This window comes from Dendrobates tinctorius, unplaced genomic scaffold, assembly GCF_039654945.1.
Source record: "Dendrobates tinctorius isolate UK_male_01 unplaced genomic scaffold, ASM3965494v1 ptg000138l, whole genome shotgun sequence".
Lineage (NCBI taxonomy): Eukaryota > Metazoa > Chordata > Amphibia > Anura > Dendrobatidae > Dendrobates > Dendrobates tinctorius.
The window spans coordinates 2,453,731-2,467,564 of NW_027361806.1; the positions used below are offsets into that span (position 1 = coordinate 2,453,731).

A 13,834-nucleotide genomic window follows, 5' to 3' on the forward strand; every position below is an offset into this window, starting at 1 on the left:
CAAGAAGCTAATCGGGTGATGATGGCCCAGCTGAAGGAGTTGGTGGACATGACAGCTACCGATCGTTCGCTTCTCCAGCAGGTGGCGCAGCGTCTGGCAAGCTTACCTGAGGTTAACCTGGAAGCCGAGTCGAGGCATACCTGACCACGTTTGAACGGACGGCGGTGCGAGAAAAATTGCCGAAGGCACGATGGGACGGCCTGATTGCCCCGTTTCTTTCCGGTGAGGCCCAAATGGCTTATTATGACTTAGAACCTGAAGCCGCGCAGGACTTTGACAAACTGAAAGCCGAGATCTTGGCCCGGCTGGGAGTGACGACCGCTGTCCGTGCACAGAGAGTGCATCAATGGACTTATCAGCCGGATAAACCACTGCGGTCACAGATGTTCGACCTGATCCACGTGATGAAGAAGTGGCTACAACCCGAGGTGTTGACAGCGCCAGAGATAATCCAGAGAGTCGCATTGGACAAGTACCTGAGAGCTCTACCGCCAGCCCTGAGGAAGTGGGTAAGGCTGGTTTCACATTTGCGTTTTTTAGCGCTGGAAAAAAACGCATACGTGCGCATGCGTTTTTTCCCCTATATTTAACATGGGTGCGCATACCTGCGCGCTGGCATGCGCACGTATGCGATTTTCATGCGCTGCGTTTTTTTGGGGTGTGCGTTGGTATTTTCCAGACGCAGCATGTTGCATTTTTTGGCCCTGGAAAAAAGCGCATGCGCACGTATGCGCACGTTTTGCGCTAAAAATGGCCATTATAGCCTATGGATGCGCATACGTGCGCACTGGCATGCGCATGTATGCGTTTTTTTAGCGCTGCGTTTTTTTGGTGGTGTCCACTTGTTGTCCTAGTTATAATCTTCTAAAGTCAAAAAAAAAAAGTCTATATAAAGGAGGTGCCTGCCAAAACTCTGCCACTACTACACTGACAGATTGAAGAGCAGACAGTCAACCAAGAACCCATTATATCAGCGAAGAATGTGAGTATATTACATTATATGCCTGTCCTTTTAAATTATGTATGTACTAATGATTTTTATTATTTTTACATGCAGTATGTCTTCAGAATCAGAGTATTCCCCATCGCGGCAGGAATTGGCGCAAGCAGACCGTGAGGTGATTATTTTCGTGCATCTGGTAAGTATATCTGCTGCTTCTCCAAATCTCTTACGTTTTTTTCAACTTTTTTAAGACATCGTCATCATCATCTTCTGCGGACGGGACTAGTGAGGGCGAAGAGCAGGAGCAGCGAAGCCAAGTCCCGGTGGTGATACGGAATGTAAGTATCAAATGATTTGTAATGTTCTTTATTTTTTATCTTCTATTTTTACTCTTTTTTATGTTTCTTTTTTTGTAACTTTTTATTCAATTTAAATTTGATTATTCTAATGAATGTGTTTTGTCTAGGTTCCACAACGGGATGAAGACGTCTACCTGGATAATGAGCAGCTCATCAGCCTGGTCCAGGAGCGTTCGCCGTTGTGGGACAGCCGTGACCGGCTGCACAAGGACATTGTGGTGACCCGGCGGCTTTGGAATGAGGTGGCCGCAGCGTTGATGGATGGCTGGGACAGCGCCACAGCATCCTCCAAAAAGGCGTTTAGTGAGTATTTCCCTGCTCTGTATTGTGCCGCAGTGACTGTTGTCCTTGACGGCACTGTTGGGTTTCGTGCTAGGCATATTCTAGCAGGAAACCCAACAGTGTCATCGGGGTCTACAGTGACTGCTTTGAGTATTGTATTGCTACATTGTGCCGCAGTGACTGTTGTCCTTGACGGCACTGTTGGGTTTCGTGCTAGGCGTATTCTAGCAGGAAACCCAACAGTGTCATCGGGGTCTACAGTGACTGCTTTGAGTATTGTATTGCTACATTGTGCCGCAGTGACTGTTGTCCTTGACGGCACTGTTGGGTTTTGTGCTAGGCGTATTCTAGCAGGAAACCCAACAGTGTCATCGGGGTCTACAGTGACTGCTTTGAGTATTGTATTGCTACATTGTGCCGCAGTGACTGTTGTCCTTGACGGCACTGTTGGGTTTCGTGCTAGGCGTATTCTAGCAGGAAACCCAACAGTGTCATCGGGGTCTACAGTGACTGCTTTGAGTATTGTATTGCTACATTGTGCCGCAGTGACTGTTGTCCTTGACGGCACTGTTGGGTTTCGTGCTAGGTGTATTCTAGCAGGAAACCCAACAGTGTCATCGGGGTCTACAGTGACTGCTTTGAGTATTGTATTGCTACATTGTGCCGCAGTGACTGTTGTCCTTGACGGCACTGTTGGGTTTCGTGCTAGGCGTATTCTAGCAGGAAACCCAACAGTGTCATCGGGGTCTACAGTGACTGCTTTGAGTATTGTATTGCTACATTGTGCCGCAGTGACTGTTGTCCTTGACGGCACTGTTGGGTTTCGTGCTAGGCGTATTCTAGCAGGAAACCCAACAGTGTCATCGGGGTCTACAGTGACTGCTTTGAGTATTGTATTGCTACATTGTGCCGCAGTGACTGTTGTCCTTGACGGCACTGTTGGGTTTCGTGCTAGGCGTATTCTAGCAGGAAACCCAACAGTGTCATCGGGGTCTACAGTGACTGCTTTGAGTATTGTATTGCTACATTGTGCCGCAGTGACTGTTGTCCTTGACGGCACTGTTGGGTTTCGTGCTAGGTGTATTCTAGCAGGAAACCCAACAGTGTCATCGGGGTCTACAGTGACTGCTTTGAGTATTGTATTGCTACATTGTGCCGCAGTGACTGTTGTCCTTGACGGCACTGTTGGGTTTCGTGCTAGGTGTATTCTAGCAGGAAACCCAACAGTGTCATCGGGGTCTACAGTGACTGCTTTGAGTATTGTATTGCTACATTGTGCCGCAGTGACTGTTGTCCTTGACGGCACTGTTTTTTTTTTATCAACAGTGGACAAAGTCCGAACACGTTGGCGTTCGATCAAGGACCGCTTCAACAGTGATGTTCGTGCTGAGGGCCAGGTTCGCAGTGGATCTGCGTCAAGGACCAGAACTAGATACTGTCACTATCACGCGTTGCAGTTCCTAAGACCGGTCCTTGCCACGAGATCGTAAGTATTATAAATTTTGGGTTTTTATTTTTATTAATCTGTGTTTTTCTAATCCACAGCTGATGCTTCTTGTAAAGGCATGGTAGTAATGATTTTCCTTTCTTCCACAGCACCTGGAGCAGCACCCTGCAACCTGGCCCTGGAGCGGTCCTTCCTCGGACGTCCTCTGACCCGTCCCAGCCATCCGACAGCCAGGAAGCACCTTGCAGGTCAACCACACACACAGCTGGTGACCAGGAAGCTGGGCCATCAGGTGTTCCCCTGTCCCAAGTCTCTGCCACTGGTTATGCGGGCACTACCCGCCAGCGGCAGAGGGCCTTGGACAGGAATGTCTTGCCCGAGTTTATGCATTTGAGCGAGACATTTAATTCCAGCCTCAAGTCACTGTCCGACAGAGTTGAAAGCGGTTTTGCACTCATGGAACGTGGTTTTAACCACTTTGAACACCGCTTCAATTCTGTAGAACAGCGCCTTGACCGTCTGGAGGCCGACCTCAACAGACCAGCACACCATTTTTTTAGTAAGATTGAAAAGGGCATGGCGGAACACCTTAGTCCTGATCAACAGCTGAATGTGCTGCAGGCCTGCAACAATGCTTTCTTGCAGGCTATGCAGCATAATCGGTACGGTCAGCAGTCAGTGGTGTCCTTTCCACCTGTGCCACCATTGACTCGCTTCACCTCACTACCGACTTGTGCTGCATACCACTGCACGGACACCTCTATTCAAAGCCAGGACACCCACCGTTACACCACCACAAGTCTGAGTGCAGCTGGTCACTTCACCGACACCACCATGGCAAGCGCTGCTCCTGTCTGGAGCACCACCGCCACTCCCATGCATGCGTGGAGCTCAGCCACCACTAGGCAAACATGGAACAGCCCTGCCGCTACAACAACATGTAGTAGCCCTGCCACCACCACTCTGCAAACCTGGACCATCACTGCCGCCACCAGTCCTCCTGCAAGGACGAGCACTGACAACGAAGAGCAGCAGCAGCAGCCACCTCAGCAGCAGCCACCTCAGCAGCAGCAGCCACCTCAGCAGCAGCAGCAGCCACCTCAGCAGCAGCAGCAACCACCTCAGCAGCAGCAACCACCTCAGCAGCAGCAGCCACCTCAGCAGCAGCCGCCACCTCAGCAGCAGCAGCCGCCACCTCAGCAGCAGCAGCCGCCACCTCAGCAGCAGCAGCAGCCATACCAGCAGACGGGGGACCTACATTCAATATTTGCCCCTAGTTCAAGGCGAAATCTATCAAGGCGGGCATTGGGCCAAAGTCGGTCCAGGCACACAAGCCTACGGCGACATGCCATTACAACTAATGTACCTGAACAGATTTCCTCTCCTCCAAGTGTTCCTAGTTTAATTCCCTTAACTGGACTACCTTCCCCCACAAGTTTTGTTGCCCCTTCCCCTCAAACACCGTCTTCAACTGCAAGTGTTGCATATTCCCTGCACACCCCCAAATTGAAACCATCTGCCCCCAAACGCCGGAAAAAATAATTTTTTGGTTTATTTTTGTGATAAAAAATAAATTAACATTTGTGGTTCACCATTACTAAGTTTCAATAATGTTGTTTGCGCCGCTCACACACACTGATGGGTAAATACATGTTAAAAACCAACCCAAGGCCTAGTATAGTCATATGTGAAATAACACGGACTAGTATAGTCATACCAAGGCCTAGTGTAATAACTCGAGTTTTACCAACTTGGATCTGGTTTCATGAAAAACAAACTGTTGAAACTTGTCTTAAAAATAAGTTTCTTTCTAGTTTCACCAGTTTGTTTTTTGTGAAACAAGATGCTAGTTGTTAAAAATCGAGTTATTACAGTAGGCCTTGGTATGACTATACTAGGCCGTGGTATTTCACATATTACTATACTACTAGCCCCAAGGCCTACTATACTCATATTTGAAATACCACGGCCTAGTATAGTCATTACAAGGCCTAGTGTAATAACTCTAGTTTCACCAACTAGAATCTGGTTTCATGAAAAAAAAACTGTTGAAACTTGTCAAGTTTCACCAGTTTGTTTTTCGTGAAACAAGATCCTAGTTGGTAAAATTCGAGTAGGCCTTGGTATGACTATACTAGGCCGTGGTATTTCACATATTACTATACTACAAGCCCCAAGGCCTACTATACTCATATTTGAAATACCACGGCCTAGTGTAGTCATTACAAGGCCTAGTGTAATAACTCTATTTTTACCAACTAGAATCTGGTTTCATGAAAAACAAACTGTTGAAACTTGTCAAGTTTCACCCGTTTGTTTTTCGTGAAACAAGATCCTAGTTGGTAAAATTCGAGTAGGCCTTGGTATGACTATACTAGGCCGTGGTATTTCACATATTACTATACTACAAGCCCCAAGGCCTACTATACTCATATTTGAAATACCACGGCCTAGTGTAGTCATTACAAGGCCTAGTGTAATAACTCTATTTTTACCAACTAGAATCTGGTTTCATGAAAAACAAACTGTTGAAACTTGTCAAGTTTCACCCGTTTGTTTTTCGTGAAACAAGATCCTAGTTGGTAAAATTCGAGTAGGCCTTGGTATGACTATACTAGGCCGTGGTATTTCACATATTACTATACTACAAGCCCCAAGGCCTACTATACTCATATTTGAAATACCACGGCCTAGTATAGTCATTCCAAGGCCTAGTGTAATAACTCTAGTTTTACCAACTAGAATCTGGTTTCATGAAAAACAAACGGTTGAAACTTGTCAAGTTTCACCCGTTTGTTTTTCGTGAAACAAGATCCTAGTTGGCAAAAATCGAGTAGGCCTTGTTATGACTATACTAGGCCGTGGTATTTCACATATGACTATACTAGTAGGCCCAAGGCCTACTATACTCATATTTGAAATACCACGGCCTAGTATAGTCATTCCAAGGCCTAGTGTAATAACTCTAGTTTTACCAACTAGAATCTGGTTTCATGAAAAACAAACTGTTGAAACTTGTCAAGTTTCACCCGTTTGTTTTTCGTGAAACAAGATCCTAGTTGGCAAAAATCGAGTAGGCCTTGTTATGACTATACTAGGCCGTGGTATTTCACATATGACTATACTAGTAGGCCCAAGGCCTACTATACTCATATTTGAAATACCACGGCCTAGTATAGTCATTCCAAGGCCTAGTGTAATAACTTGTAAGTTGGAATGGAGCAGATTACATTCATCCACTCAATGCTGACTTGTATTCCCCATGGACTTTCATTGGGGTTGGGTTTTGAGGGTTGTGTTTTGAGAAAATCACATACTTTGTTTTCAACTAGTTGCACAATTTTCTCTTGAAAAAAAATGGTTTCCTGATTCATGGCCTGCAGCTTTGCTCGTTCCAATATATTTCACGCAGACTAGCAATGCTGCATTTTAACTCATATGTGTATTTACCTGCCCAGGTGTGTGAACATCAAAAAATTCAGTTATACATGGGAAGTTTTTTATTTAATTGGAGTTTAAAAAATATAGTGCACTCAGTAATGGTATCAAATAAGGTTTTTTATTACCATAAACAAACAAAAACATTACACCATTTCATCTTGCCAGTGCACCCGTCCTACATCAGAAATAAAGTAGGCCGCAAATTGGTCCCTCATTTGGCCAACTTCAACGGATGACCTGAGAGTGTGCTGAGTGAATTCAGGCAATGGGTTAGGAGCATCATCGTCCAGTTCAAAGGTCGGGTGCTCTTTAGCCATCACAAAGTTATGTAGAACCACACAGGCCTTCACCACCTCATCGACTGTTTCAAGTTTAAGATTAATGGCCGTGCCCAGAATTCGCCATCTGGAAACAAGAATCCCAAAAGCACACTCGACAGTTCTTCTGGCCCTGGTCAGCCTGTAATTAAATATTTTTTTGGTGTGGTCCAAGTCCCGGCTGGAGTAGGGTTTCAGTAAGTTTCCGCACATTTGAAAAGCCTCATCGCCAACCATTACAAAGGGCAGTGGCGGAGCTTCGGTGTGAGGAAGAGGCCGTGGCATAGGGAAATTAAATTGGTTGCCATACAACCTCCGGCCCATGTCTGAGTTTTTAAAAGCCTGTGAGTCATTACCACGGCCAAATGCTCCAATGTCCACTGCTACAAACATACATCCGGCATCCGCAATCGCAATGAGTACTATTGAAAAGTACTTTTTGTAATTATAGTACTCAGATCCCGTTCTTTGGGGTTTGATGATCCGTATGTGTTTACCATCAACAGCTCCCAAACAGTTGGGAAAATTGCATACTGTCCAGAATTTGTCAGCAATTTCCATCCACTTTTCAGCGGTGGGTAGGGGCATAAATTCTGGGCAAAGAACATTCCAGAGAGCCCGGCAGGTGTCAGCAACAATTCCAGACAAGGTAGAGATTCCAATACGGTACTGGAAGTGTAGTGAAGATAGGGTTTCTCCAGTCGCCAGGAATCTGTGAACAGACAAAGAAGTAAAATTAATATTTATGTATATTATTTTAAAAAACTATAAAATAAAATATTAGTACATTCACGAAAACTAATTACCCAAGGTTTTGAATACTAAATTTAAAAAAAAAACATCAGACCGCACCCCTTGGTTTTTAAAACATACCGTAATGTCACCAGTAGCCGTTCCTCAGGAGGAATCGCACGACGGAGCTGTGTGTCCTGTCTCCGGATGGATTGTTGGACACGAGCAAGCAAATCCATGAAACTTTCGTGGGACATCCTGATATAATCTGTAAATTTCTCCGGGTTTGCCTGTAGCTCGCTGTAGAGGGTGTGGTATGCCCCACGGCTCTCCCGGAGTTCAACAATCGGATGTATCCACATACGCCGCCGTCTTCGCTGCCTCTCTCTCTTCCTTTGTTCATGGCAAGCAACTGCATACGCCTGAGCCATCGCGATGTCCAAATCCAAGTTGAAGTGAAAACTCTTCCAGCGCAGATCCATGGTCACGAGAAGAATCAAGCAAATGTGAAGAATACTGTAGACAGGGTCTATATATTAACATACCACACCCACAATGAAGTCCCATTGGTCTTGTGTGTTGTTGAATGGTTGTTTTTTCATTTTTGTGGGGTTTTTCCAAAATCTGTAAAAAAACGCAAACGCACAAAAAACGCTGCGTTTTTTTCCTGCATGCGCATAAAAATGCTTGAAAAAAACGCAGCGTTTGTATGCATTTGTATGCGTTTTTTTAATGCGTTTTTTTGCGGGAAAAACGCGCTGCAAAAAAAAGCAAGTGTGAAACTAGCCTAAGCCATGGAAATCCTACAATGGCAGATCAACTGGTGGATCTGGTTGAACGTTACTCCGTGGCGGAAGGACTCCGAGACGACGCTACCCCACCTCGTTCTTCATCATCTCCACGTGGAACCGGTAAGACTGTTCCAGGGAGTAGGGGAGAAGGAAAAATCCCTAAGACAGTGGGGGAGGAAAACGGGACTGCCCGCACTGCGAGGCCGAGAGTAACGAACTATGGTCTAAGCAGGGGGCCCCGTTAGGTGTTTCCGCTGCCAAGAAATGGGCCACATTGCTGCGAACTGTCCAGTCACTGCTGAACCCATGCAGTGCGACGTCACAGACTCTAAAATCCGCATGTCTATGGTTGCACGGGTAGTGAGTGTGAATGCCGGTCAAAAGGATGTGGAAAAACACTTGTGTGATTTAACTGTTGATGGCAAAAATGTGGTGGCATTGTTAGACTCGGGAAGTGTGGTGACTCTGGTGAAGGCCAGTCTGGTGTCAGCCCCGACTGGACCATCAGACAGATTTTCTGTAACGTGTGCGCATGGAGACACCTGTTCGTACCTCACCACGGTCATATGCATTACTACTTCCTATGGGTCTTTGCAACATAAAGTGGGACTCGTCCCTGCGTTATTGCATGATGTTATCTTGGGCCGGGATTTTCCCCACTTCTGGCAATTGTGGGAGAATCAGTTGATACCCCAGGGTAATAGTGTACATGATTCTTCTCCCAGGGGGCGTGTGGGTCCCGAACCCCTGGAAGAGGTCCCCCCAGAAGACTCGGAGGAAGAGTCTGCTGGAAATGACCTGCAGTTCCCGTTTTCAGTCATGGCGGGTGATACGGAGGAGACCAGGGAAGAGGAGGAGGCCGACCGCCGTCCACCTCCCCATTTGCCGGATTTTGAAGTTCAGAAAGATGACTTCCAAAGCGAGCAAATAAAGGATCCTACCCTTTCTCAGGCTAGGACAAATTAAAAAGTGATAAATGGGGTACCCGTAGAACCTGGCTCTAGGCTGGCATATCCTTACATGGTCCTGGAAAATGATTTACTCTATCAAATAGAGAAAAAGGGGGAAGACACGGTGCAACTATTAGTCGTGCCAAAACCCTACCGGCGGCAGGTGATGGACCTGGCCCACGGACATGTGATGGGAGGTCACCTTTGAGTCCAGAAAACCACCGAAAGGATATTACACTGTTTTGTTTGGGCAGGCATGCATCACGATATTCGTGTATATTGTAAGTCTTGTCCTGACTGCCAAGCCTCTGCACCTAAGCCCCGGTTCTGTAGCTCTTTGGTACCCCTACCTATTATTGAGGTCCCGTTTGAGAGGATTGGGATGGATTTAGTTTGGCCCCTTCCACGGTCTGCACGTGGACACCAACATATCCTGGTCATCTTGGATTACGCCACTTGTTACCCGGAGGCCATCCCTTTGCGTAACACGGCCACCAAGACGATTGCCAAGGAACTGGTGCATGTGTTTAGTCGGGTCGGTATACCAAAACAGATACTCACCGACCAGGGGACCCCCTTTATGTCCAGGGTAATGAAGGAACTCTGCCGGTTGTTACAAATCGAACCATTACGCACATCCGTGTATCACCCTCAAACAGACGGGTTGGTCGAACGGTTCAATAAAACTCTGAAGCAGATGCTGAGAAAGGTGATAGACAAGGATGGGAAGAACTGGGACTATTTACTTCCGTATTTGCTTTTTGCCATCAGGGAAGTACCCCAGTCTTCCACGGGATTCTCGCCTTTCGAGTTATTGTACGCCCGACGTCCTCACGGACTGTAAGACGTTGCAAAAGAAACCTGAGAGGGTCAGGTCACTCCGTTTAAAACGGTGATAGATCACGTAACACAAATGCAGGACCGTATTGCGGCTGTTATGCCTATCGTCAAAGAACACATGATGCAGGCTCAAGGAGCCCAAAAAAGAATCTGTGATAGGGGCGCCAAGATCCGTACGTTTGCACCCGGAGATAGGGTGTTGATCCAGGTTCCCACAGTGGACAGTAAGCTCCTGGCAAAGTGTCAGGGCCCCTTTGAGATTAAGGAAAGAGTTGGTGAAGTAAACTACAAAGTATACCAGGCAGGTAAACGGAAACCTGAACAGATTTATCATGTAAATCTGATAAAACCCTGGAAAGATCGGTCTGCCTTGTCAGCGGAGCTGGCCCGTCCCGTCTGCTCGCATACCGTACCAGAGGTACGGGTTGCAGAGACTCTCTCGGAGCGGCAAAAGACTGAGGTCAGGCAGTTTCTGCTTCACAACCAAAAGTTTTTCTCAGAAAAACCCGGGCAGACTACGCTAATGAAACATGACATCGTAACGGAACCTGGTGTCACAGTTCACGTAAAACCCTACCGAATCCCGGAAGCGCGCCGTGAAGCCGTTTCCCGAGAAGTGAAGGCAATGTTAGAGTTAGGAGCCATTGAGGAATCGCAAAGTGCTTGGTCCAGACCGATTGTGCTAATTCCTAAACCGGACGGCACCATCCGGTTCTGCAATGACTTCATGAAACCGAATGCGGTCTCAAAATTTGATGCCTACCCTATGCCCCGGGTCGACGAGTTAATAGATCGGTTAGGAAAAGCCCGGTATATTACGACCCTAGATCTAACAAAGGGGTATTGGCAGATCCCTCTGGCAGAGGCTGCCAGAGAAAAGACGGCATTCGCTACGCCGGAAGGTTTATTTCAGTATGTGTATATGCCGTTTGGACTGCACGGGGCACCGGCGACCTTCCAGAGACTGATGGATCGAGTCCTGAGGCCACATAGGCAGTAGGCTTCGGCCTATTTGGATGACATTGTCATTTACAGCTTGGACTGGGAGACTCATCTCCAGAAAGTACAAGCTGTGATTGACGACCTGTGGGAGGCAGGTCTAACCGCGAACTCCAAGAAATGTCATATCGGGCTAGAAGAAGCCCGGTATTTGGGGTATGTAATTGGGAGGGGTATTGTTAAACCCCAGCTCGATAAGATTCAGGCGGTTCAGGACTGGCCGCAACCTGTCAACAAGAAGCAGGTGCAAGCCTTCCTGGGGATCGCCGGCTATTATCGCCGGTTCATACCCAATTTTGCAGCCATCGCTACCCCCCTGACGGATCTTACAAAAGGGAAAGACTCCATCATGATTAAATGGAGTTTAGCGGCTGAAGAAGCCTTCCGTAGCCTAAAACGGGCACTTTGCTCTCAACCCGTACTGGTGACTCCGGACTTCTGCAGCGAGTTTGTGGTACAAACGGATGCCTCTGATACCGGTATCGGGGCCGTACTCTCACAAGTGAGGGACGGAGTGGAACACCCAGTCTTCTATCTCAGCAGAAAGCTGAATAAACATGAGCAAAGGTATGCAGTCGTAGAAAAAGAGTGCCTAGCCATTAAGTGGGCTCTAGAGGCCCTCAAATATTACCTGGTGGGCCGAAAGTTCAGGTTGATCACTGACCATGCCCCTCTCAAGTGGATGCACTTGCACAAGGAACGGAATAGCCGGGTGACCCGGTGGTTCCTTGCCCTGCAGGCCTACACTTTTATGGTGGAGCACCGCCCAGGGGCACAGATGGGGAATGCAGATGCCCTGTCACAGATGGGGAATGCAGATGCCCTGTCACGAGTGCACTGTTTGGCGGGTGTCATTGCTCGACCGGAGTGGTCTGAGCAGAGGGGGGGGATATGTGAGAATCATGTGGGAATAGTGGATGAGGGCAGGTATATCTCGCCCAGATACCTTTCCTATGTGGCCTAGTCTGGTCAGTATCTCACCTGGTTACTAAAGAATAATGGGAGGGCGGATATAAAAGGCTGCCAGGTGGAGTGTCTCAGCCTGGGAACACAGAGAGCCTGTCTGTGTGAGAGACACACGTGAGTGAAAGCAGTGCCCACTGTAACTGTGGTTTGGCTGGACGGGAGAATCCCGCCAGTTGGTAGTTAGGTTGTACTTTGTTTAGTTAGCGCCGGACAGGCAAGGATGTTTTATGTTTTTTTTTCTTTATGCATTGCTTTCACCTTTAATAAACCTGACCCAGTGTCAGTTACACCCGGACCCCGGCTGTGCACCTGAGTTTCATGCTGAATGCACGTGACCTTTGACCCCAGCAAAGGCGATCCCGGAGTGTTTTATCACAGTATATTGTATGAATGTAGTATATGTAGTATGTATGTAGTATGTATGTATGTTGTATGAATGTAGTATACATGTAGCATGTATGTAGTATGTATGTTGTATGAATGTAGCATGTATGTAGTATGTATGTATGTTGTATGAATGTAGTATACATGTAGTATGTATGTATGTTGTATGAATGTAGTATATATGTAGCATGTATGTATGTTGTATGAATGTAGTATGTATGAAGTATGTATGCTTTATGAATGTAGTATATATGTAGTATGTATGTTGTATGAATGTAGTATATATGTAGCATGTATGTAGTATGTATGCTGTATGAATGTAGTATATATGTAGTATATATGTAGTATGTATGTATGTTGTATGAATGTAGTATATATGTAGCATGTATGTAGTATGTATGTATGTTGTATGAATGTAGTATATATGTAGCATGTATGTAGTATGTATGTAGTATGTTTCTTTTTTTTTTTTTTTTTTTTTTACATTCAACACATTAGCCGGATGATGGGACTACTACTGTCCCATCATTGGCTAATGTGTCAATCACTGTCAGTGTAGCAGGCATCGCCCGATGTGACTTGTAGGTTCTCTTTCTCCCAAGGAGTTAGGTTGGTGGCTGCCTGTGCAGATGAGGTGGCAGCTGGTGGAACTGCTGCCTGTGGTACAGCAGGGGTAGCAACTTGTACCATTGGATGTTGCACTTTAGTGGATGTGGCCTGCCTGACCTTTTCAGGTACAACTACCACAGTTGGAGGTATCCCTGCTGGAGGAACATAGGCGTTTTCCCTCTTGTAGGCCGCTTTGAAGCCCTCCGGTATGTGGCGCACATTCAGGGCATACCAGCTACGTAGCCCCTCATGCCGGGTAAAGGTGACATATTCTCCCGGGTGCAAGTCGCGAGCAGGGTGTCCCCTCCGGAGGAGGGACTCTACATCCCTCCGGCTGAAGAAGAGGTCAGAGATCCTCTGGGGGTCTGAGATGAAGCCAATCTCCCGTTTTTGGTTGACATTAAGGACCTGACCCCATCCTGCTGAGTCCCGGGCACCATAGTGACCGACACGGACCCTTTCTTTCCGGTCCATGTCAGGGCCCAGCACAGCCATTTTCCGCTGTTCCCGTTCCCTCTGCTCGGCTGCCAGTTGGCGGAGGGTCTGCTGGCAATAGGACTCTTCTTCCTCCTCCACCTCTTGGGGCCGGCCTCTACTCACTGTGGACAGGGGCACTACTGCTAGGGGTTCAGGTGTTCCCCCCCCCAGGGACTAGAATCCCGGTCCCAGACCAAGTCCAATACGACCTGCCCGGACGCTGCAGCAGTCGAGCACCCTGAGACCTTCCCAACTGCAGGGGCGGCGGTCATACCTGAAACCTTCTGGCGGCATTGT

At 47.2% G+C, this 13,834-nt stretch overlaps 2 protein-coding genes across 2 annotated transcripts in view; one reads left to right on the forward strand and one right to left on the reverse strand.

Annotated features, from left to right (window-relative positions):
* The window catches only part of LOC141048624 (cytochrome P450 4A6-like), an 81,053-nt gene that overhangs the window by 46,639 nt on the left and 20,580 nt on the right, over positions 1 to 13,834 (reverse strand). The window lies entirely within an intron of this gene.
* Positions 2,838 to 4,647, forward strand: LOC141048622 (uncharacterized). The gene is made up of 2 exons (XM_073544389.1): positions 2,838 to 3,070; positions 3,181 to 4,647. The coding sequence occupies exon 2, from the start codon at positions 3,416 to 3,418 to the stop codon at positions 4,571 to 4,573; it is 1,158 nt and encodes a 385-aa protein (XP_073400490.1). The 5' UTR covers positions 2,838 to 3,070; positions 3,181 to 3,415; the 3' UTR covers positions 4,574 to 4,647.

Coding starts and splice junctions, on each gene's coding strand:
- LOC141048622 (XM_073544389.1), top strand. CDS start 3,416: ATGCATTTGAGCGAGACATTTAATTCCAGCCTCAAGTCACTGTCCGAC.